The following is a 26,981-nucleotide window of genomic DNA, read 5'->3' as shown; positions in this document are numbered from 1 at the left end:
ACTCATCACCATCCTGGATCAGTCCAATGACAGTGGTGTCATCTGCAAACTTCAGGAGTTTCACGGACAAGTCCGATGAGGTGCAGTCATTTGTGTACAGAGAGAAGAGGAGTGGGGATAGAACACAACCCTGGGGGGGACCAGTGCTTATTGATCTGGATCGGGAGAAGATGCTCCCCAGTCTCACCTGCTGCTGTCGGTCCGTCAGGAAGCTGTTGATCCACTGACAGGTGGAGGCTGGGACGTTGAGCTGTGTGAGCTTCTGGTGGAGGATGTCTGGTATGATGGTGTTGAAGGCCGAGCTGAAGTCTACAAACAGGATCCTGGCGTACGTCCCTGGGTGGTCGAGGTGTTGCAGGATGAAGTGTAGACCTAAGTTAACAGCATCATCTGCCAACCTGTTTGCTCGGTAAGCAAACTGCAGGGGGTCCAGCAGTGGGCCTGTGATGTATTCAGGTGCTTCAACACCAGCCGCTCAAAGGATTAAATGACCAGAGAGGAAGGAATGCTGGATAACTTCTCACAAATGTTTTCGAAAATCTGGCACCGTCTGCCTGTCAGATGGCTGTATATAACTGCAGCTCCACAGGTGTGTGGCATGACGGTGATTGTGTAGCAGCAGACAGGTGAAGCAGATGAGTTGATTGCATGAGTGAGAGCAGAGCAGGCAGACGGGCCAGAATCATAACAGGTAGTTCACAGTTTTTAACTTGTCTGGGATGCATTTGATAATCCCTAGCTTAAAATCTAAAGTAATTAAACTGATTATACCTGAACTGGATGAGTCTTTTTGGCTGCTTCCATATTCAGGGGAATCCACAACAAGTCAGTACAACTTGCACACAGACTTGGCAGCCTTTTTACGGATGCCCTTCCTGACACAATCGAGAATCAAACCTGTTATGTTTTTATCAGGATTAGGAAACATCTTAAAATCAAGCATGGAAATTAAATATATTGAATATTCAAACATCAACAAGATGATGCTACAATGATTACAGATTCTTTAAAACAAAACATAGGAAGTCTTAGTTCTGACAAAAATGTTTCTTATTCTCATTAATCAAATATCATGTACGGTCTCGTCTTGTGAGCCCTTAAAATACTCATATCAACTTAACACAAAGTAAGGTTGTGTTAGGTTGATAATATTTTGTGTAAATGAGACTTTAAACCACATAGGATTCATTGCTAAATCTTATACCCTTGGAAAACCTATTTATTACTCTTTAAATTGTGCCACATTTGTGGGGAAAATGGATTTTTGGGTGGAGCAACAGCATTAAATAAATTGGCTGTGCCTACAAAGAACTTGCAAAATCCTCTCAGCCAATGCCAAACAGCTTTTGGTGGAGGTAATGTGGGGATGTGTTAATACTGAATAAAACATGTTCTTTTTGTGTCTGCTCTGTTCTCTCAAACCCCCAGTCAGTCGTGGCAGATGACCGCACACACTGAGCCTGGTTCTACTGGAGGGGTCTTCCTGTTAAAAGGCAGTTTTTCCTCTCCACTGTCGCTGCTAAGTCAACGCCAGTGACTGTCCACTGTCACTACATGCTCATCCAAGAGGAGGGAATGCTGCAAGTCACTGACTCGATGCAATCTGCTGGGCTTCCCCTGATAGAAACACTTTTTTATCAATTTGAATAAATAACTGAATCTGACAGGACTGTTCGATGGTTAGAATTAATTGGAATGCATGTACCTGACTTGAAATCTGTTTGATTAGATTGAATTGACTTTGTGAAGTGCCTTGACACGACATGTGTTGTGAATTGGCACTATATAAATAAAACTGAATTCATCTGACTTGAATTGAATTGAACAAGGCTTGTCATTGTTAGAATCAATCTCAATGAGGAGAGATTTTAAAACGAGATTCTCTAACCAGTAGTAATCCCATTTCTACGCTTTGAGGAAACAAACTCTATCCTTCAAGATAATAATGCCGATGCCCACAGCGTAGGGTTTATCAGACCTCCACAATTAGGGAGTGAAGAGGATAGAATGACATGCCTGCCTCCAATCTTGACCTCATCGAAATTAAACACTTAAAAAATCAGTTTGGTTCTGCTGTTCATACCAGATCAGCCAGGGTCCTGGAAATAGATGTTTTGAATCCAGCATTTATCACACAGGATCTTACAATTTCTGACATGTCTTGTTGGCTAACAATATGCCCACATTAATGTTTTCAAGAGATCAAAGCAAAATACCCAAATGTTATCAAAAGTGCTACATTTGCATTGATGCTTTTTCCACCTGAGGGACTGAACTTATATGTTCCTTGGTTCATTGACTGCAGCTTCCAGAGGATGAGAGAAGGGCTGACACTGTATTAACATACACACATCATGGGTAAGAACTGATTTTCCAACAATGCCATGATGAATAATTTACTCTTGACATGCTTAAGAGAATATTAAACGGATTATTACAAGTTTTCCTTGTTCTTAACTAGGAAAGGAAAACATTAAATTATTAAACTGACAGTATAATTAACAGTTTTTGGTTAAGACTAATTTCAACCAAATGTAAACAATCAACTTTTCATATTCTTTGTGTTTAGTTTAACATACTGTAGAAAGGAAGGCTGTCTGATCAATATAACATACAACTGAGCCATTAAAATGGTTGGGCTGGTCCTAATAAAATAAGGTTTGGAAGTGTTGACATTTTAGCTTGAAAACCTAGAGTAAAAGCTATTAAGTCAAGTCAAGTTTATTTATATAGCGCTTTTCAGCAACAAGGCACTCAAAGCGTTGTACATGAGGAAAAACATTACAATGATACAGAAAATCAAACACAGAAAAACAAATCAAATGACATTAATAATCATTGGGAGTAATAATAATTAATAAGCCTTCCAGGTTTACTGGTAGAAATTGGTTCCAAGCCACTCTTAATAATAAAGCATCTTATGCTAAAAGGAGATGATAATATTGATAGTCTCATCATTCCACTAAATTCTAACTAGGGAAGCTGAGTCACTGGTACAAAACAGCTTTAATCCACATTTTCAGGTGCTAATAATATATTACTTTTACTGGTACTGAAGTTGAACTAAGTAATAACAGTCCATTGTTGTCTAACTAAGAAAGCTGGGTCATTGGTGTAAGACCAGCTATAGTCCAAATTTTCTATTACTAATAATGTTTGGTTTTCGCTGGTAATCCTTCTGATAAAACTAAAAATCTATGAAAAAGTAATGAAATCACGCAATTAGCTGCAGGGCTAAGCAACACAAAAGAAGAAAAGATATTGCAAGAGTGCGGTGGAATCCTGGGGGTACAAATATATAACTGTAAGTGTGTGTGCAAGAATTAGACTGTCAACACAGATTGAGCGCCAGAGGTTAAAGTTTTCTCAATCGGCCGCAAACTCTTATCTGGGTCACAGCTGTTCGGGGGTGCTGGGAAAGAGCGCCATGTTTACATCCAGGAGATATTTTGTCGATAGCCACTTAGCATAAGTTGCCAAGGCCACGTTGGGGCACCAGATTTAGAAAAACAATAAGTGTTCTGGTTCAAGCAGTTGTGTGGATTTCCAACCACTTTAAGAGTTTTTATGTTATCTCTCAATTGCGAATCCAAATATCCAAATTTCGGAGACTTTCCCGCAGTTCTGGAGTGAACAACCTTCTCCATGATTAAATCCTTTCACCTCTGAGTCCAAAAGCCACTTCCAGGCTACAATTCTGTTCAAGAACAGTATCCAGCTTGCGGCTTAGCTCTCTTAACAATTCAGTCTGAGCATTAATTGCTCTGCAGATTCCATCCAGCATCGCAGGCAGCTTTGGGGTGCTTTGAACAGCTGCCCACGTTTTGCTACTCACTCGATAAGTTAGGTAACCACCCGCTCCAAACAGCAGAAATCCTGTTATCAAAAATCCAAATATATAAAAGTCTTCTGCGTCCTCAACCGACATTGTAGTCAAACACACAATCTTCCACTGTTGCCAGGAATCCATTGTGTATCCAGAGAAGAATGTACCGGCTGGGCAAGAGGGTTCTCCTTTACCCTGTCTTCCCGTGGAAGAAATTTGATCAATTGCATTGAGACCAGCTGACCAAATCCATAAGTTGCAAGTTTGGAAGATATGTAAAGTGAGGCTCTGAGAAAACCACAGAGAAAAGCAGATGCAGAAGCAGGCAAGAGGGAGGGAGAGAAAACGCGTGCATCCTCCACCGAGAGCAGAGCAAGAAAAAAATGGGATTTATTTGCCACTATGCTATCACACTGTCCCCCGGCTATTACTGCCCCTATCTATGCCTCTATTTTAGTGAAGATAACAAATACAAATATCGTCTATGAGATCTATCTCTGTGAGGTATGGAGTGTGAGAATAAAGACAGAAGCGTGGCTGATTGAAAGGAGACAAAAACTAGAAAGACTGAAGTTAAAGAGGAGAAGCAGGAGAATAGTTTACAATATCTGTCAAAATCAGAGGGGCCAATGCGGGACAGCAGCAAGATGTTTTAAAGAGCTACAGAAATTACATGATGCTGAACTGAGTGAATATACAACTATTTATGATTCTACCTTGCTACAAGAAATCATATCACACCATTCAAAATTGGTGTTCTTTTTAACTGCAGCAGAACAATGATGGTACACAGTTAACATGATGCATGATATAAAACTTCAAAGTAGTCAATTTCCTATCTCTGGTTATGTTTGATGCTGATTTTTGATGATTTAAAACTATTTGACAATATTTAAAATATATTTTCCAGCCTTCTTCCTATCATCATTAATTATTTACAGTGACAGAAGAGGTTTTACAGTGTTTTACCCAAACTGTAAAACACAAACAGCATAATTACTAAGGTGGCATTTTAAACTCTAAACTCTAGCATTTTATATTAGTGGTTAGCATGGGTAGCATTAGGACTCGTAACCAGCATTCTTTGTGCTTATTTCCCAGCATAACGTAGACAATACTGTGAGATTTCCAGAAGATTGCCATCATTTCCAAATCCAGCATGTTTCATGACAGACAGAAGTTAAGAGGATAAAACTGAGACTTTGCAGTCATATGTTTAGCCTTCCTTTTATCTTCAGAAGTCTCAGTTCCTGTTTAAAATCAGTAGCCTGAATGAACTGCAAAAATGCCACTGTACAAAATACATTTATTTTTTAAATAACTTCTTACACCTTATGGGCTTCCTCTGAAATTCAGTTAGGTGTGTGATGGCACCTTCAACTCCAACGCCACAGTGAAAGGCAAATTGAAGGAGGCCCTGATAATTTATTGTTTGCTTACTCAGGTGGGCCAACAGGAGTCTCTCTAGGACCTTCATGATGTGGGATGTCAGGGCAACAGGACTATAGTCATTGAGGACTGATGGAAGAGTTTTCTTTGGTACTGGAACAAGACAGGAGGCTTTACACAACACTGAAACCTTCTTCTGGGCCAGGCTAAGGTTGAAGAGGTGCTGCAGAATCCCACAGAGCTGCTCTGCACAGGCCTTCAGGACTCTAGGGCTGACACCATCTGGACCTGCAGCCTTATTCTGATTCAGGCTTTCCAGTTGCATCTTCACCGGACTTCTAGAGACACACAGGTGGAAGGGGGAGGCAAAGGGAGCATCAGCATCTTCTGATTTGGTTAAAAGCAAACATGTAGAAGCAGAAGGGCCATGGCTGAGGTGGAAGATAAAACATTTGAGGTGTGTCTGAAAACCTGTAGGTCAAAGGAGGGTGAGATGTCTGTTTGGCTGTGGGCAGGAGCTGAGGATGCTGAGCTTGTTTCTGAACTGAACCTATTGAAGAATGGGTTTAGTTCATAGGCTCTGTGCAGACATCCAACGGTCTGATCTACCTTCTGCTTGAAGCCTGTGATCTTCTTCATCCCTATCCACACATATCTGATATTGTTTTGCTGAAGCTTGCTCTCCAGCTTCTTCTTGTAAACCTCCTTGCTGTCTCTTATCTTGACTTTAAGTTTCTTCTGTATACTCCTCAATAATTCCCTGTCTGGCTCTGAAGGCTCTTTTTTCTTGTTATGCAGGTCTTTTAGGTCACTGGTGATCCACGGTTTGTTATTGGGGAAGCATCTGACCGTTCTGGTGGGGATGGTGTAATCCACACAGATGTTTATATAGTCAGTTACACACTCAGTCATGGCATTGATGTCCTCTTCATGTGGCTGGCATAGTGCATCCCAGTCTGTAGCCTCAAACAACCTTGCAGGGCTTCTTCAGCTTCCTGTGACCATTTTCTCACAGTCCTCTTTATTACTCTTTATTGTCTCTGAACAAGGGGCTTATATTCAAGCATAGAAAAACAAGATTGGGATCTGATTGCCTAGAGATGTATGAGGCCTTGATATTTGCATAAAACAAAGCTACTGTGTTGTTTTTTCTGGTAGAGCAGCTGACAAACTGTTGAAACATTGGAAGTGTAGCAGAGAGTGAAGCGTGGTTAAAATCACCAGATATTGCCACAAATGCACTGGGGTGTTGTGTCTGTAGCTTAGCAACAACTTGGCTTATGACATCATGAGCTAAAGGTGAAACTTAAACTTTTGCCAAATAACACTGGTGAACTCTCTGGGTAAATAATATGGACAAAATTTAACTGTTCAATGTCTGGACTGCAGAGACGACACTTCACAGTAACTAACGTTCTGGATTACACCATCTGTTGTTCACAAGTACTGCCAGCCCATCTCCTTTGTGTTTGCTGCTCCTCTTTAATTTCTGTCTGCTTGCATAGTCAGAAAGCCTGGCATAGAGACGCTGGAGTCGGGGATATGTTCCTGTTGCCATGTCTCAGTGAAACACATAATATTGCATTCCCGATACTCTGGTATTTATCCAACTTGTTTCCCAGCAATGTCACATTGCCCATCATAATCGATGGAAGAGATACGAGTTTAAATTTCCTCCTTCTCTCTATTTTTTTCTCCTGCTCTGGATTCACGGCGCCCTCTTTTTAACTCATCACGGATTTGGGGTTGTAGTTGAGTATTACTTGAGCCTTTGAGATATTTATCAGCTGTTCTTGATTGTAAAAAAAAACACCTTGTTCCTATGGTGATGCATCATAACAAATGTCCAAAAGAAAAACAAAATTAGGAGCAAAAATCCTTCCAGCTGCACAGCATCCAATACCGGAGAGGGTGATTGTGCAAAAAATATTTTTTTACCCACAAGAGGAATTTGAGTTCTTAAAAAGAACTAACAGGAATGAAAAGCAACAGAAAAGTGACAAAAGTAACACAGCTACTCCAACCTGCTGCCACCTTGAGCGGAGCAATTCTAGAATGAATGTGCATACCTGATGACCACTTACGTTTCCTATTTTACAAGCATGAAATTTCTTGGTTTGTTCAATTTCTCAGAAATGGCATGATCCCAAGAAGTCTAAATCAAACATCTGAAGGATGAATGACTCAAAATACAACAACAAGGCAGTAATGCAGCAATATCTTCTAAACTGACTTTATCTCTCTTTTCTTTGCAGCTGACACAAGGGGTCGTAGTAAGAAACTCTTTACTCCCTTCCACTCTATTGTAGAGTAGTTTTCTTTTACTGGTGAAGACGTATCTCCAGAAGACCAAAGTGAAAGTGACCGACTTCCACAAAGTCCTGACTTAAATTCCACAGAAATTTTGTGGGTTGAACTGAAGATGAAAGTCCCGGCTAGAAGCCGATGAAATCAGAGATCTGAACGATGAACGATTTGCAAAAGAAGAATGGACTAGGATTCCTCAGGAGACTTGTCAGAGACTTTTTTTAAACTACAGAAAATAACTGTAGGCAAACAATCTAAAATGACTAACAGCATCAGGGCGTCTTAATAATTTTCATTTTGGTAGATTTTGTGGAACAATCTTGAGTGCAAAAGACAATAATGTTAGCATCCAAAGTAAAAACCTACAATATTTTTAAAATGTTGTCCTCAGCTGGCAATACAATCAGGTTTATTGAATTCAACTCCAATAATAAACGGTATGTTCAATCCATCCTTTTTTAACCAGATGGTAAATACGGGACTCACTTTCACTAACATGGGCCTACATATGGTTAAAAAGCCAGATTTTGGGTTGTTACTGTTGAAGAGGATAGAGAAAGAGAGATCATCTTTTCTAATATGAGAAAATGAGGACATAACAAAAAAACAGAAAGCTAGGACAGAAAAACCTGGATCTTGAGATGAATTATTGCTTTATCTAACACTATAACAGCTCATTCCAGATGCTGTGTAATCGCTGTGCAATCCCATGGCCTTTGAACTAAGGAAGCCAATCCAGTTACTGTGACCTCAGAGAGCACAGCTTCTCTTTTGAGCTATCAAGACTTGTTTTTTGATTCCATGGCACTACTATTGCTTGTTTTCTTATCACAATCACAATTGCAGACTGGAGCATGAAAAAAGAGGTTAACTTCCACTGAGTACAGCAGATACTGTTCTCCTTGAGGCAATGCAAGAAGTACAACCTTCCACAGAAGCTGCTGGTCATCTTCAACACTGCTATCATTCAGTCTGTCCTGTCTTCGTCCATCTCAGTGTGGTTTGGTAGTACGTGGAGAGGGACAAAGATCTGGTGAGGTGAAGACTACAGCAACACTTGAAGAACTGAGGAACAAACTTTCTTGAACAAGTTTTGGATGGTGGCATTTATCAAGCAAACTATAAAAGATACACAAATAATATTTAAAAATGTTCACCATTCTCTCTTTAATGCTAAAGAGTGTCAAGTCATGTTTCCACTGAGAAATGTGAATGAATTACAATAGAGAATGTGTCAGTGTGACAATGTGACAATTTATTATGTTTCTTCTTTAGCACAATAACAAATGAGTTTGGTTTTTACAACTAATTAGTATATCAGTGGCTTCTTGCATTGTGCATCTGTGTTTCTAAAACAGCACATAAAAAATAAGGGGCTTCTTCTCTGCATTGCATTTGATTGGTACTTTGCATTGTTTATAAAAAAGCTTACACAGAACAGTTTTAGACACGACTCCTCGTATTTTAAGATACATTTTTATAGCCTAAAAAAAACTTAAAAATATTAGTTTTCTTGTATTTTCCCAAGTACCGAAGAGAATAATTTTTTAACAAAAAGATCTTGAACATGTCAGAAGTCAAACATTTAGATGAGCAAAATACTGTGTCATTAGTAGTTCTAGCATATTTGAGAAGTTGGCACAAGATCTCACATAATACTGCATGTTAGTTCTTGTCAAAGTGAAGCCTGTCTTGCAAGGACTATCTATAGTTGTAACCAAGTACATACATAGACAATATAAAAAGACAGACATCCTACTTTCTTTAACTCCCCTGAATCAAATCGGAGTAAACTTTTCCCAGTTTAGGTCTGTGAGCATTGCCAAGCATTATTATTTGCTAAAGCCAAAATAATTTGAGAGATCATTTTTTATACATATATGTTTTTAACATTCTTTAAATTCTCAAGTTTAATCAGACTCAGATTACTATGCCTTCAAACTATCTGCCCAGTAGCCCAGATGATGTCACTGCTTTGTAAGTTCCTGATGAGGTTAATTCACAAAACTTGATTTAATGGAGGCGCAGCTGTAATGCTAGGCAACTACTCAAACACAATGATTCCTGATATGACATCAAGGACAAAGTCAAAAGAAATCAGCCAAGACATCAGGAAGAGAAAGTTTGGTTCATCCTTGGGTAAAATTTCCAAATGAGTGATGGGGCATCTGTTCAAACGACTACATGCAAGAATAAACACCATGGAAATGTCCAGCCATCATACTGTCCTGGAAGGAGACAGGTTCTTTGTCTCAGAGATGAAAGTGTTTTGGTGTATATAAAAAAAAAAAAAAATAGAACAAACGCAGATGACCTTCTGGAGATGCTGGCTGAAGCTGATAAGAGTTTCATTATCCACACTAAAACGCATCCTGTACTGACAAAAACCGAGAGGCCACTCAGGGAGGAAGAAGCCATTGCCCCAGAAGCAACATAAAAAGCCAGATTACCGTTTGATAATATTCAGAGACAAAGATGAATATTTTGGAGACATGTTCTGTGGTATGATGACAATACAATTGAAGTAATTTGGTCATAAAGACCATTATCACAATAGGAGGAAAAAAAGGGAAGCTCGGAAGCAATAGAACACCATTCGATAATTGAAGCACTGTGGTGGCAGTATCATGTTGTGTGGGTGTCTGCAAAAAGAACTGGTGTACTTAAAAAACTAATAACAATACAAAGAAAGATAATTATGTGGAATTACTGAAGCATCCTCTCGTGCAGGAAGTTAAACGAGGGCACAAATGGGTCTTTGAAATGGGCAAGGACCCGAAGCATACCACCAACTTAGTTGCATAATAGCTTAAAGACAGAAAAGTCAGTGATCAGGAGTGACCATCACAAAGTTCTGATCTCGGTCTTTTAGAAAATGTGTAACCAGCGAGAACAAGGTGGTCTACAAACCTAAATCAGTTACACCAGTTCTGTCTTGAGGAATGGGCCAAAATTCCAGCTAAATTCCAAATGACACCTAAAGCCATGTGGACTTACAGATAAAAAGTAACTCCTTGTCCCACTAGTTTAAATGTCACATCTGCCAAGCAGTCAGCAACCCTGTCTGCTATAGTGCTAAAAAGCTTCACTTACATCATCTTTACTTCTATATATCTGCTGAACTCAGCAAACACACACACATACACACAAACACACTCTCTAATTACAGTGACAGCAGAGGTGTGTGTGGGTTTGCATATGTGAGATGACCTCACTAGAACTACTGCTGGTACTGATGCTCCAATGTGCTGCAGTCACATGTTACTGCAGTGTGTCATAAAACATGCACACCAGAACACGACCTGTCACCTTAGTAAGGCCCTTCTTTACCTGTATTACATGTTTGTACAGTAAAAGCAACACAAACACACGCATTTACAGCAGCAATGTGTCATTATGCCTCAGCAAAGGCGGCTCCATCCCAGCATGATAAAAATAAACCCAGACAGCCAAAACTTTACTTACAGGGTGCTGGCACAAAACAGGAGTGCAGCACCTGAATTTCCTTCCAGCTCAAACACAGTTTCAGGTGACTTTGACAGCAAGATAAATCTCAGTGTACTAAAGTTTCTAAATCTAAATTTTAAAGGTATCCAGTAGAAAAAGTGACTACAATGCACATAGCATCCACACAAAAAACAAGTCTAATGTAAAAGTTGAATAACAATAAGGCTTAAAAGTCAAAAGTCAAAAATACTTGTCAGTATTGTCAGTTCAGCCACACGTGTATACATGCAGAGAACTGAAATTGCCTTTCTCTCAAACCCTCAAACAAAACACAGCTAATAGATATACATAGTAAAAAATATATATAGGCTAAAAATAAAAGAAATAACAAACATTAAAAGACATAAATCTGCCAAACGCACATATAAGTCTGTTGGTTCAAAAATCTAAAAGGTACACTTCAGTAGTTTTTATAGTCTGCAGTCAGCTGCACGCAACCTGTCAGCTATAGTTTTTTTTTTTTTTAAAAGCACCATGTCAACATAAGTGATGGGTGTATTTGCAAAAAAAATACTAATTTGTTTTTTTAATGTAAAAGGCAGAAGGGTTTTTCACGATCCTGGTGGAGTTTCTCAGAAGGTACAAATTGTAAAACATTGTAGCGATATTGGTTTAAATCCCTGAGACTGGCTTTGGTGAGTTTGTTTTCTCACTTTACCTAGATGTTGAAAGTGAATGTTCACACTTCATTTAATTTATTCAAACCACATTTCAACAAAGGTTAGCAAATGTTCATTATTTTATTTCGGTGTAAGCACTGTAAACAAAATAAGTGAAAATTATTAGATGAAAATATTGTTTTTTTATTTTTAAGTGTAATCCTAAAATCAAAAACCTATTTTATTATTTTGATTTGTTGCCTAAACCAACTTCATCCTGATTAGGAGTGTTAAGAACTGAGCTTTTTCTCAAGTTGGGAAAAAACATCTGTAAATTGGAGTATATACAAGACAAGTAACAGTCTACAGCACAAACATAAACATGTTATGCTAAGACTCACTAAATACTCGTACACGTACTCGTCGTCTTCCGCTTCATCTGGGACTGGGTCGCGGGGGCAGCAGACTCAGTAGAGACACCCAGACTTCCCTCTCTCCAGACACCTCCTCCAGCTCCTCCGGGAGAAGCCCAAGGCGCTCCCAGGCCAGCTGAGAGACATATACCCTCCAGATGGTCCTGGGGGATCCCCTGGGCCTTTCCTCAGTGGGACCCACCTGGAACACCTCCCGAGCTGGTATAGATGCCCGAGCCACCTCAACTGGCTCCTCTCGACGTGGAGAGTCAGCGGCTCTACTCCGAGCCCCTCCCGGATGGCCGAGCTCCTCACCCTATATCTAAGGGAGTGCCCGGCCATTCTACGGAAGCAGCTCATTTCAGCCGATTGTTTCTCGTTCTTTTGCTCATGACCCAAAATTCATGGCCATAGGTGAGGGTAGGAACGTAGACCGACCGGTAAATCGAGAGCACCACAACAGACCAGCACAGCGTCCCCATTACTGCTGCAGCCGCTCCGATCCGTCTGTCAATCTCCCCCTCCATTCTTCCCTCACTCGTGAAAAAGACCCCAAGCTACTAAATTCCTCCACTTGAGGCAGGAACTCCACTTCAACCTGAAGAGGACAAGCCACCCTTTTCCGGTCGAGAACCATGGCCTTGGACTTGGAGGAGCTGATTTTCATCCCAGCCGTTTCACACTCAGCTGCGAACCGCCCCAGTGCATGCTGTAGGTCTTGGCTAGAGGGGGCCAGCAGGACCACTTCATCTGCAAAAAGAAGAGACAAAATCCTCTGGTCCCCAAATCAGACCCCCTCCGGCCCTTGGCTGCGCCTATAAATCCTGTCCATAAAAGTTATGAACAGGACCAGTGACAAAGGGCAGCCCTGCTGGAGTCCAACATGCACCAGGAACCGGTCCGACTTAGTGCTGTACTCCTGGAGCACCCTCCACAGGGCACCACAAGGGACACAGTCGAATGCCTACTCCTGGTCCTCAAAACACATGTAGACAGGTTGGGCAAACTCCCATAAACCCTCGAGTACCCTGTAGAGGGTGTAGAGATGGTCCAGTGTTCCACGGCCAGGACGAAAACCACACTGCTCCTTCTGAAGCCGAGATTCGACTATCAGCCTGACTCTCCTCTCCAATACCCTGGCATAGACCTTACCAGGGAGGCTGAGGAGTGTGATCCCCCTGTAGTTGGAACACACCCTCCGGTCACCCTTCTTATGAAGGGGGACCACCACCCCGGTCTGCCAGTCCAGAGGCACTGTCCCGACTGCCACGTAATGTTGAAGAGGCATGTCAACCATGACAGCCCCACATCTCATCCACCACTGAAGCCCTGCCACCTTGGAGCTTTTTAACCACCTCGGTGACTTCAGCCTGGGTGATTTACAACCCCGAGTCCCCAGCCTCTGCTTCCACCAGGGAATGCGTGACGGCAGGATTGAGGAGACCCTCGAAGTACTCCTTCCACCGCTTGTAAATGTCCCCAGTCGAGGTCAGCAGGTCCTCACTCCCACTATAAACAGTGTTGGTAAAGGGCTGCTTCCCCCTCCTGAGGCACCAGACATTTTGCCCGAATCACTCTGAGGCCAACCGGTAGTCCTTCTCTATGGCCTTACCGAACTCCTCCCAGGCCTGAGTTTTTGCCTCTGCCATAGGCTGGGCCGTGGCATGCTTGGCCTCATGGTACCCGTCAGCCACCTCAGAAGTCCCACAAGCCAACCACAGCTGAAAGGACTCCTTCTTCAGCTTCACAGCATCCCTTACTGCCAGTTTCCACCACCGGGTTCGGGAATTGCCTTCGCGACAGGCACCGCAGACCTTAGGCCACAGCGACAGGCGGCAGCTTCGACAATAAGCGCGGAGAACATGGTCCACTCGGACCATGTTCTCCGCGGAATCTGGTCAAAGCTCTCCTGGAGGTGGGAGTTGAATACATCTATGGCCAATGGCTCTGCCAGACATTCCCAGCAGATCCTCACCATTCGCTTGGGCCTGCCAAGTCTCTCCGGCTTTCTCCTCTTCCAACAGATCCAACTCTCCACCAGGTGGTGATCAGTGAACAGCTCAGCCCCTCTCTTCACCTGAGTGTCCAAAACATGCGGCCGAAGGTCTGAAGACACGATAACAAAGTCGATTATCGACCTCCTGCCTAGGGTGTCCTGGTGCCAAGTGCACTGATGAACACCCTTATGCTTGAACATGGTGTTTGTTATGGACAATCCGTGACTAGCACAGAAGTCCAATAATGAAACACCACTCGTATTCAGATCACAGAGGCCATTCCTCCCAATCACTCCTCTTGATGTGTCACTGTCATTTCCCACGTGGGCACTGAAGTCCCCCAGCAGAATAACGGAGTCCCCACGAGGGGCACTATACAGCACCCCGACAGGGACGCCAAGAAGGCCGAGAGAAGGCAACACTACTGCTCGGGCCGTAGGCCAAAAAGATAGTCAGAGACCTGTCTCTTGAGGTTGGATGAGTTCATTGTAGAACTGGTTTTATACTGGGACTAAATCAGATTAAATTCCTCACACACACAAGACGTGATGCAAGTGATGTCACAAGAAGTGATGCCTCACTAAATACTGATTCAATTTACAGTGCCAAATGAACCTACAAATGCATATTTTGGACTGCTAAAGAATGATGGAGAAATTCAGGAAAAGAACATGTAGGCAGAGGGACAGCAGGACAGACCCCAATACTGCTTAAACTCACAGATTATGTTCATCATTTACCTGCAGTCTCTCAAGAACAGACAAGCTACCTAATGGAAACCTAAACAATGAAGCAAGTTTGAAGCAGATTTCACATCTCAATTCAATTAGGCATCTTTGATTTTGATAAATGGAAGCTCCCAAACCAAACAAATTGATTTAAAGTATGCCATTGATATTAAAGTGCCTGAAACTACAACATATGTTGAGAGGTATAGTGGAATCCATGTCCCAATTAATAAAAAGCAGGAATTACCTAATACCTGAGAAGTGGTCATAATGTTATGGCTTATCTGTATGCATTAGTACTTCTCATAGAAACTACAATAGAGAGTAAAACCTCCACGTGAAGTCATCAGATTACAAACAGTGATGCCATGTTAGAACATGACCATCTTCCTCTTGATGTTAAACAACTCCATCTGTAAGAGCTGCGATAATCCTCATCTGTAGCAAAATGGCTTTACTGTTTTTGCTATTAAAGTACTTCTCCTTCTCTTGACCCTGCACTTTACTGCAGTATTACTTCAGGCTTAACATCCAAGCTCAACTCTCTCCTATTGTGTTGGACCTTTTTCACTGTTCATGCTGACACAGAGTTTTCTACTATGGAGCCCCTAAAGGGACACTGAAGGAAAAAATAAAAACAAAAACTTTCTTGAGCACACCAGAAGTTTCTCCAATTTATTGTGTAACTCACAGAGTATTTCTGGTTACTATGTATATACGTGACCTAATTGTGCTATATTTCAAGTTTGGGCCGTAATACAATGACATTGCTGCATTGCTTGCAGACGTCACCATTATATTGTATAAGAAAACTTGAAATTAATCTTGTCCTGCAGCCTATTTTGCCACAAGGCACACCTAAAAGTATCTGGAGTGCACAAGAAAGTTTTTTTTTGCTTTTCCTTCAAACTCCCTTTACGGGCTCCGTATTCTGCATCTCCACAGTGCCAACAAATCTCCCCACAACTTTCACCCAACTTGATATATTCAGTTTCACTTCACTAAATCGGTTTAGCTTGAGACAGAACAGGAGATTTGAGTCACCCATGATAATAAAGGAAAATATAAGATTTTTAATGAGACATGATTTTAAACATAAGCCTCAAACCTTTTCCCTTTTTATTACATTACAACCAAAAACTTCAATGTGTTGTTTTGGAATTTTATGTGATAAGACAAACAAAAAGTAAAACATAATTGTGAAGTGGGGGAATACATGGTTTTCAAAATGTTTTTTACCAATAAAACATTGCCCTAATCTCAATTTTTTACAGGCTCTCCCATCTACCCATTTGTTGTATTTAGCTTTTTTCATTATCTCTCTCAACTCTGACTGACTTTCCAGTATGATTCTGCCACCACCACGTTTCACCTATGAGGTGGTGTGTTCAGGGTGATGTGCAGTGTTTGTTTATTTAAATTTGGTCGCATCTGACCAGAGCACTTTCTTTGTGGAGTGCACAACTAATAGTTTTCATGTCTCCCACCTGAAAATTCTCCCATCTTCCTGAACCTCCTCCAGAGTTACCATGAACCGTTTGAATGCTTCTCCGATTAATGCTATCCTTGGTCCTGTAAATTTAAGTAAGCGGTCATTTCTTGGAATGTGTGGCAGTTGTGCCATAGTCTTTCCCTTTACAAATGCCCGATTGAACAGTGCTCTGTGAGATGTTCAAAGTTTGGGATTTTGTTTAGATGCTTACCTCTACTTCCATAACTTTTCCCACCACATCTATCATGTCCCTTGGTCTTCATGATGCTGTTTATTCACTGATGTTCTCTAACAAATCATTGAGGACATAATAGAACTGGTTTCATACTGGGACTAAATCAGATTAAATTCCTCACACACATAAGAAGTGATGCAAAACAAAAACTACACAAATTTCTATCCTAAAAGCCTACCAGCCTCAATCTCAGCTCATTCATTTAAATTGACATTTCACACAGGTCACAGGATTATTGTTAATTCTCACATCTCTTCATGCATGCTTAAGGAAGCTTACCGCTCTTGGTGTCTTTTCCATCCACCAAGGGTCTATAGTCGGTCTTAGAAACTGTCTCTCCCACCTTGTCATCGTAGCTCTCCTTTTCCAGTGAAGCCACAAAATCTCTCTTCAACAAGGCCTCAGCTGGGGCCCCACCTCCGCCCAGAGCATCTCGCAGACTCAGGTCCATACTCCTAAAGCTGGAGAGAAAAGAGAAATTTGGAAATTATTACCTTTATTTAACTGTGTGCTGCTTTTATGTCTCCTCCCTTCTACTATTTCACTCCAACCTAAACAATTTTCCCCTTTATTTACATGAGCTCAGTTCACACAGTGCTCAGGCATATTTAGTTTTTCTTAATAAAAATAGCCAAATAAAAATAAATAAAAATGACTCCTGTAAGGAAAAACAAAAATACCATTTCCATCATAGTATTTATTTACAGTTGAAATCCAGATATTTACACAGCTACACAACTTCCTGCCTAATGCTTTCAATGTACGGTACTTTACACCCTTGTACTTCACAGCTGGGTTAGCGTTTTCAGATTTTCAAGCATCCCCCTTTCCTCTTCAATTTTATTTTCATCAGTCCACACAACATGTCAACAAAATTAAGGACTTTGTCCTTGGGTGTATTTAGAAACTGTAATCAGGCATTGTTTTAGGTTGCTTTTGGAGCAATGGCTTCTTTCTCACTGAGTGGTCTTTCAGGCCAAGTTGGTCCATGAGTAACATGTTATGCTAAGACTCACTAAATACTCGTACACGTACTCGTCGTCTTCCGCTTCATCTGGGACTGGGTCGCGGGGGCAGCAGACTCAGTAGAGACACCCAGACTTCCCTCTCTCCAGACACCTCCTCCAGCTCCTCCGGGAGAAGCCCAAGGCGCTCCCAGGCCAGCTGAGAGACATATACCTTCCAGATGGTCCTGGGGGATCCCCCGGGCCTTTCCTCAGTGGGACCCACCTGGAACACCTCCCGAGGAAGGTGTCCAGGAGGCATCTGGTATAGATGCCCGAGCCACCTCAACTGGCTCCTCTCGACGTGGAGGAGCAGCGGCTCTACTCCGAGCCCCTCCCGGATAGCCGAGCTCCTCACCTTATCTCTAAAGGAGTGCCCGGCCATTCTATGGAAGCAGCTCATTTCAGCCGCTTGTTTCTCGTTCTTTTGCTCATGACCCAAAGTTCATGGCCATAGGTGAGGGTAGGAACGTAGACCGACCGGTAAATCGAGAGCACCACAACAGACCAGCACAGCGTCCCCATTACTGCTGCAGCCGCACCGATCCGTCTGTCGATCTCCCCCTCCATTCTTCCCTCACTCGTGAAAAAGACCCCAAGCTACTAAATTCCTCCACTTGAGGCAGGAACTCCACTCCAACCTGAAGAGGACAAGCCACCCTTTTCCGGTCGAGAACCATGGCCTTGGACTTGGAGGAGCTGATTTTCATCCCAGCCGTTTCACACTCAGCTGCGAACCGCCCCAGCGCATGCTGTAGGTCTTGGCTAGAGGGGGCCAGCCGGACCACTTCATCTGCAAAAAGAAGAGACAAAATCCTCTGGTCCCCAAATCAGACCCCCTCCGGCCCTTGGCTGCGTCTAGAAATCCTATCCATAAAAGTTATGAACAGGACCAGTGACAAAGGGCAGCCCTGCTGGAGTCCAACATGCACCAGGAACCGGTCCGACTTAGTGCTGTACTCCTGGAGCACCCTCCACAGGGCACCACAAGGGACACAGTCGAATGCCTACTCCTGGTCCTCAAAACACATGTAGACAGGTTGGGCAAACTCCCATAAACCCTCGAGTACCCTGTAGAGGTACTCGAGGGTGGCTGGGGGGTGCAAACCAAAATTACAAAATCTAAAACACTTTTACAAACCTATAGACAAATTAACATTTCAGAAAACAATTGAACAAGATGCAAAACACTTTTACAAGTAGTGAAACAAATTTACATTTCAGAAAACAAATTAACATTTTAGAAAACAATTGAACAAGATGCAAAACACTTTTACAAGTACTGAAACAAATTTACATTTCAGAAAACTATTTAACAAGATGCGAAACACTTTTACAGGTACTGCAACAAATTTACATTTCAGAAAACTAATATTTCAGAAAACAATTGAACAAGATGCAAAACACTTTTACAAGTACTGAAACAAATTTACATTTGACAAAATCAGCCGGAAAGGGAATGTACCAACAGCGATGCTGACCCGGAAATGATAATGGTTGCACTCATAGTGGGTGTGTCCCAATTCAGAGGCTGCATCCTTCGAAGGCCGTATTTGTAGGCCGATTACGTCACAGCGCGGCAACGAAGGCTGTCCCAATTCATGAATCCTTCCGAGAACAGTTTATGTTAATATTATTTTAATTGTTACTGAAAATCGATTTGTGATATTAAGGTTAACCAGAATAAATGGACAGTTTTATGTAATCCAACTGTATCGCTGGACAGTGTGATTGAGAATAAACAAGCTTTTCAATATTCCTTTTTGATAAAGAAATGTGCCATATATTTTAAAAGTTTATTTATAATTCAGTTAGCATTATAATTTCTGATTCCAGGTACACCCAACGAGGAATACACCTCCAAATGTAAGTGAATCTCAGTAAAGAAGTTAAAAGTTTGAAAGAGCTTGTTTTAGGCATTTGCATTTAAATATTTTAATATTTTCTTCAAATTAAGACAAATGTCAAATAAAAAGGCTTTATTTTTGCTCTGATATTAAGCAAGATGTTTTTATTTTTGGTATTTTCATATTTGTTTTAGGGATAAAGGAGCAGACGGGTCAGTTTATTAATCAGGGTTGAGAATGACCACCTTTTTACTGGAGCTAAAAACTCAGCCAACATTCTTTGAAGTCAGTTTCTGTCCAGTTTCAATAACTCATATCTTTCTAACTTTCATAAATATCCATCCAGTGATTAACATACTTTTTTCGGTTTAGGACAATTCTGGAGAAGATGGGCCAACAGGGGAAGGTCACACCCTTGCAGGCCAAAAAAAAGTGGAACAATTTGAAAAAAAAAGAAATTTAGAGTATGATCAGAAGTTCTCATGTCACACACAAATAAAAAATATTTCTAAAAGTCTTGTTAGTTTCTCTGTTTAGTCAATAATTTTTTTTTATTCCTTTTAACTTTAGGATTGTAAGTATCAAGGGTCAGGAGAGGGAGTCAGTGAAAAGCCCACTGCTGCTACTTGGTTTGTCCTTATGGATGAGGTGGTGGGACAGAGGCCTTCCACAACACCACCTGTCCTAATTGCCTCCATCCCTGAGGACACTCCAGGGCCAAGCGGAGCGGTGGGCAACCAGATGGAGAAGGAAGACAGTGAGCCAGCAGGAAGGGGTCAGAAAAGAAAGAGGGACAGAGATGATGGAGTTGATGAGGTGATCAGGGAGGACATGAGGGCACAGAGAAAAGCAGAGGAGAAGAAGACACAGAAAATGGACGGACTGTTTTCCATCTTTTCCATCTGTTGTCCACCAATGGCACCAAAATAAGGTGCTATAAAATAAATAATATTAAGTTGTGTTCAGATTGTTTTTTAAAGTTTTAAGGTGTTCTAATACATTTCAAAATTGTTTTTGTCACTAATGTTATTTACATTTGATCTAACAATACATCAACTTCATTTAAAGTTATAAACAGAATTTATTATGAAAAATACAAACAGCACTTTAAACAGAATGGGGGAAGAAAAGAACATTCAAACAGATCAAAATTACAAGAAACAAAAGGCATAAAATAAAACTATGTACAAGTATTTACAATGGCGACAGCAGCCTCAACCTGAGTGACCGGTTCCCGGAACGACTCTTCAACAGAACAAATAGGCAGATGTCTTTCTGAACAGAAAGTCTCTGGCGGTGTGGCTAAATCTCTCGCAAGGTCAGAGACTTGGATGGGATGCTGCAACGGAGACCTGTGGTTAGTCTTTCTGGATGGTGAGCGAAGAATCACACAGGTGGTCTGCAGATGTTTGTGATGCCTCTTTCATCCATCAAGTTTAAAGGGCTGGCTGGACCACATCACTAAGATGTAATCAGAAAAATGCAGAATTAGAAGATGGTGCTCACAAAATATGACAATTAGTTATACCCCTCAAAAATTAATCACATCTATAATATACTTGCCTGCACACAGTAGTCATGTTCTGGTGGTACCTCCATTCTGCTTTAACTGCTTTTTTCTCCTCGCAGCTACAGTTGCTAGGCGACAGCTGTTACGCTGAGGTGAGGGCGGGAACAGCTGGTAAAGGCTAGACCGTCCCAATCCACAGCTGCTCACTTCCGGCCTCCGTGGTTTTAGCCAGCGCCATAGAAGGACCCTTTCTCTTTCTATGGTGCTGGTTTTAGCGGTCGACGAAGGACCCAGCCCACGATGCAGCCCCAGAGGCTGACTTCCGGGTCAGCATCGCCGTTGGTACATTCCCTTTCCGGTTGATTTTGTCAAATGTAAATTTGTTTCAGTGCATCTTGTTAAATTGTTTTCTGAAATGTAAATTTGTCTTTAGGTTTGTAAGTGTTTTAGATTTTGTAATGTTGGTTTGTACCCCCCGGCCACCGTACATGACCCTTTTAAGCGTGGATAATCACACTATCCTACCTTTTTCCACCAGCATCTTTGCAAGGTCTTTTGCTTTTTTTCCGAAGTGGATTTGCACATTTTCAAGCAAAAGACATTAGATACAGGACCCGTCTCCTTCCTGACCATTGCTGGACATTCTCATGGAGTTTATACTTATATATAATTGTTTGAACAAATTAATGTGGCATCTTCAGGCATCTGGGAATTGTACCCAAAGAGGAACCAGATTTTTCTCTATCATGGTAGATTTCTTTAGATTTTCCTTCATGATGCAATACAAAACAGTAATGTGTTAGAGGTGTTACCTTAAAAATAGCAGTTAACCTACAGTATCACGAACTTACAACGCCACAACACCATACCCTGGCTTCCCCAAATTGTTTGGAAGCCTAGTGACCTTAGTGCTTGTAAACATCTGAATTAGAACAAAGCAATAAAAACATCTCTTGCTCACTATTGTGGTCTTTAGCAAATAGAAATAGGTTTAGTAATTCCAACTGAACTAAAAGGTTTTGGGGAAAAGAAGAATATTAGATTTTTTTTTAGAAAGTGATTAAGACTCAGATCACATTGACTGTGTAGCCCAACATGTACAAACCTTGTGAGCTTTCTAGCTGGACCATACTGAAGATGCACAAGTAGCACAAGTTTTCTGTATAAAGGTGCTTTAACTGCTGTATTGAAAGAACAATGGCACACCGGGAAAACAACGCAGCACATAATAATTCAAACATTTTGCAAAGTATGGGGAACATTTTCAGTGTTGGCTGCAACGAGCAGGCTAAAACTTGTCCTATTTGATTTATAATAAGTTAACTGAAAGAGCTGTGCTATCAACAGAAGCAAAAATCAAGAATACTGATATTTTCAAATTGCCATCAATTTTAAGATATCTGTAATCAGCAACTATACTGCTAACCCTGCATCCTGACAACTCAACTGCATGAACCCATTTTCTTTCTGTCTTCTGCTTCTGTTTACCCCTCCATCTACACTGCAGGCAAACAAGCTGTCATTGTCTTGCAAATGTAACACACACACACACTTCATGGCCAGCAGCCAGCATGAAGACATACAGTAAACTGTTAGCAGGCCTCGGGAAGGACTGTGGCCCATTGTTTCACAGATAAGGGTATACACAGCGGACACCTCACACGACTTTTGCTCTCACCTTCGATTTGAGCATCTTTAGTCATGCTGTCTTCCTTCAGTTCTGTCTATACCAGTGTTTTTCCTGTTTCATTCACTGGGTCTCTAACACCAAAACATTTTCCACAACAATTCTCTGCAATGGTTAGCTCCCATACAAGCTATCCTCTAATCCTTTACAGTTTTATACTCCCCTGTTTCCCATGCACAAACAGGATTTACTCAGCATTGTTCCAACATAAAAATAAGCCAATCCTAAATGGTGCCTCCTGACCTCTGCTGCTCTCTGTGCTGCATTATTTATTACTTCAGTGGAGGGGTTTCATTAGACAGCATATTCAGTGGCCTGAGAGTCGAATTTTACCTTTTCCTAAAACATACTTTCAGTTTTTATAACCACCAGTCACTTTGGACCGCTCCGAACCCAAAGTTATTAAGTTAAGATATCATGGTTGAAATAGCGAGTCAACATTACACTAGAACCATTTGTACCATTTGTTTGACTTTTGAGGTGCAGGACACCAAACAGACAGACCTACTTTAACTTCAGTAATAAATATCTTTATATAAAGTTTTAATGTGATGGATAGTTTTAAGAAATGAGGTTTATCAATATCAGGTTATTATCATGAAGCCTTCCTAAAAATTGTTTGTTTATGCAATAATTCCATATGCCTGGACAGGCTATTGATATTGTATAGTGACTGCATGTAGTTTAGGTATTTTCCATCCAGCCAGCCAACATCTATACCCGCTTATCATCGCAGGGTTGCAGGGTCAGCTGGTGTCTATCTCCGGCAGTCACTGGGCAAGAAGCAGGATACACCTTGGACAGGTTCCCAGTCCGTCACAGGGAGACACAAAGACACACAGGACAACCAACCATGCACGCACACACTCATTCCTAAGGGCAATTTGAAGAGACCAATTAACCTGACCCGGAGAAATCCCGGGAAGAGCCCTCAAATGCACGGGCAGAACATGCCAACTCCATGCAGAAAAAAGCCCCTGCTGGGATTTGAACCCAGGACTTTCTTGCTGCAGGGCCACACAGTAATAAATAGATACATAGCAATAAATAAACAGATGTCTGAAACAACAAAAAACTGTAAGATTACATAATCAACGCATCAGCTCTAAAGGCTACTGCTGTCAGCCACCAGTGTATTACTGCTACACACCAGGAATGGAAGCAGAAGAGTCACCACCACGTAGTCTTTTACAGTTTACATCAAAGTAAGCCAAATTTATTTTGCCATAGCGCTAATTAAGGGTAGTTGTAAACAATATCCAAAGCTCACTTAATCATTTTGTCCTCCAGAGAAATTTCATGTAAACGCACAAACAACGTTTAAACATGTGACTATACTATTATAAGTACAAGAAAGATTTGGTGGAAAGTGTTTGTCAGTACCAACGTTCAAATTAAACTTAACTGCAACACATACCTTTGCCTCTAGTTCAACAAAATAATAAATGCAACAAGATATCAGCTTTCATTTTTACTGTAAACCGTGAGAAACATTTTGTTTTTATAATCTGTCACCAGAAGCAGTAAGTGGAGGAAAGACGTGACCAAGGAAGGACACCAGGAATTATATAAGGAAACAGGGAAGGAAGCAAGAAAGGAAGGAAGGCAAACACTTGCTTTGTCCACACTTTTCCAGACTATGTAGGAACTCTGGGCATAACATTTACTAGCTGTGCACACATAAAGATGGAAAAACAGGAGAAAAAGCTGCTGCCTCTGCAGGTAAGGATATTCAAAAGGTAACTTTCCATAAGATTGTCTGTTGCATTTATAAAGTGTAAGGAATTATTTTCCAACCAAACCACAAAACCAGCAATTTCAACTCCTCGATGGGATACAATGTAGCTTTGCAGCAGAGTCGCAGGACAGTTCAGCTCAGCAATAATTCACAGGACAAAACCAAAAGCTGCACAAATGATGTAACAGCAATGAATGGGGAGGTCAATCGCCCTCAGGAACTAACTGTTCCTGAAATTAGGATGCTTGTTGGTAGCTAAAAATGCAGTTAGGCATCATCTCCATTCACAGAACAAAAAAGGGGTTAGATGTTGCCACGGCAAAGCAACATGCACAACTTTGTTAACAACTTCTGTTTATCTTGGTTCTATATTGTACTTTATATTACGATTTCTGCTCTGATATAGCAATATGTGTTGTTTAAGGTTTTAATTTTTTTTTTTAGATTGTCCGAGCATTTTTTTATACTAACCAATGGGGACTTTTTTCCCCATTCATTATAACAAAATCTTGACAGTGAGCATCTAATTTTGTGTCTCGACAAACAGAACACATCTTTGCTCCAGCATGATTCTGACTTTCCCCTCTGCTGGGCAATAAGTTTTCCTTTTCTGCCTCCTGAAGAAACTTTTACCAGCTTATAAATAAACAGAAAGGTAAGGACATAACAAAAAGTAAAGGTGACTGAATTAATATACAGGGGTTGGACAATGAAACTGAAACACTTGGTTTTAGACCACAATAATTTATTAGTATGGTGTAGGGCCTCCTTTTGCGGCCAATACAGCGTCAATTCATCTTGGGAATGACATATACAAGTCCTGCACAGTGGTCAGAGGGATTTTAAGCCATTCTTCTTGCAGGATAGTGGCCAGGTCACTACTGGTGGAGGAAAACGTTTCCTGACTCGCTCCTCCAAAACACCCCAAAGTGGCTCAATAATATTTAGATCTGGTGACTGTGCAGGACATGGGAGATGTTCAACTTCACTTTCATGTTCATCAAACCAATCTTTCACCAGTCTTGCTGCGTGTATTGGTGCATTGTCATCCTGATACACGGCACCGCCTTCAGGATACAATGTTTGAACCATTGGATGCACATGGTCCTCAAGAATGGTTCGCTAGTCCTTGGCAGTGACGCGCCCATCTAGCACAAGTATTGGGCCAATGGAATGCCATGATATGGCAGCCCAAACCATCACTGATCCACCCTCATGCTTCACTCTGGGCATGCAACAGTCTGGGTGGTGCTTCTTTGGGGCTTCTCCACACCATAACTCTCCCGGATGTGGGGAAAACAGTAAAGGTGGACTCATCAGAGAACAATACATGTTTCACATTGTCCACAGCCCAAGATTTGCGCTCCTTGCACCATTGAAACCGACGTTTGGCATTGGCATGAGTGACCAAAGGTTTGGCTATAGCAGCCCGGCCGTGTATATTGACCCTATGGAGCTCCCGACGGACAGTTCTGGTGGAAACAGGAGAGTTGAGGTGCACATTTAATTCTGCCGTGATTTGGGCAGCCGTGGTTTTATGTTCTTTGGATGCAATCCGGGTTAGCACCCGAACATCCCTTTCAAACAACTTCCTCTTGCGTCCACAGTTAATCCTGTTGGATGTGGTTCGTCCTTCTTGGTGGTATGCAGACATTACCCTGGATACCGTGGCTCTTGATACATCACAAAGACTTGCTGTCTTGGTCACAGATGTGCCAACAAGACGTGCACCAACAATTTGTCCTCTTTTGAACTCTGGTATGTCACTCATAATGTTGTGTGCATTTCAATATTTTGAGCAAAACTGTGCTCTTACCCTGCTAATTGAACCTTCACACTCTGCTCTTACTGGTGCAATGTGCAATCAATGAAGACTGGCTACCAGGCTGGTCCAATTTAGCCTTGAAACCTCCCACACTAAAATGACAGGTGTTTCAGTTTCATTGTCCAACCCCTGTAGGAAAATATCAGAGTAGTTCAAGGTGGTTTTATGTTTTTTATCATTAGAAATACATAAATTGTGGAATAAGTTAATATAGAATGCTGTAATTCCAAAAGATTTTCAGTATTATATGCAAGTGATTAGATTTATCTTAAAGAATACAAAAAATATGAATAAACAATGCTAAATTTCTCTTAAAGATAAATTATCAATACGTTCAAATAACAGTTTCTATGTGTGAGTTGAAAAGCTATAAAAAAACTAACTACATAAATTGAATAAATGATCACATGCTTAAAATGTCTAGATTCTGCTAACTTTCCAAAGAAGATGCCTGTTGATGAAACTGCTACACTGTTACTGGTCAGGTGAGCATGACATCAGGAGGTGATGTTGTCGGATTTGTTTGCTCTTTTTGTCAAACCGGACATGTTAAATTATTACTATGTTTAAAAGAATATATGAAATTAACTTTAGAAGGCACCAGTATAGTTAACGCAAGAAGCAATAAGTTATACAGTACAGTTTCATAGCAGAGATGCACCAATATGGCTTTTCCTGACCTGGGCCAATTTATGTTTTTCTTCTAGATCTGACCTACCTCTTCTGATTTTGACCAGTTTTGAGTAATTGTTAAGGACTATAACATATAACAGGTAAAAATATTCAGCATGTTCTTTGATAGAGGTAGTAATTTTGACTAACAGAAATGAACGGATTATAAGATTCTTCCCAGCTATGCATCAAAGCACTTGGTACT

At 41.2% G+C, this 26,981-nt stretch overlaps 1 protein-coding gene across 1 annotated transcript in view; it reads right to left on the bottom strand.

The window, feature by feature from the left end:
- map4l (microtubule associated protein 4 like) overlaps positions 1-26,981 on the bottom strand; it is a 138,115-nt gene that overhangs the window by 91,726 nt on the left and 19,408 nt on the right. Inside the window, exon 2 of the mRNA XM_047367602.1 lies at positions 16,773-16,954. Coding sequence (XP_047223558.1) covers positions 16,773-16,944 — 172 coding nt within the window. The 5' untranslated portion in view covers positions 16,945-16,954. The remainder of the gene's footprint in view (positions 1-16,772; positions 16,955-26,981) is intronic.

This window comes from Girardinichthys multiradiatus, chromosome 6 (assembly GCF_021462225.1).
Source record: "Girardinichthys multiradiatus isolate DD_20200921_A chromosome 6, DD_fGirMul_XY1, whole genome shotgun sequence".
Lineage (NCBI taxonomy): Eukaryota > Metazoa > Chordata > Actinopteri > Cyprinodontiformes > Goodeidae > Girardinichthys > Girardinichthys multiradiatus.
The sequence above is the reverse complement of the archived record's forward strand: the minus strand, read 5'-3'. Positions and strand labels throughout refer to the sequence as shown.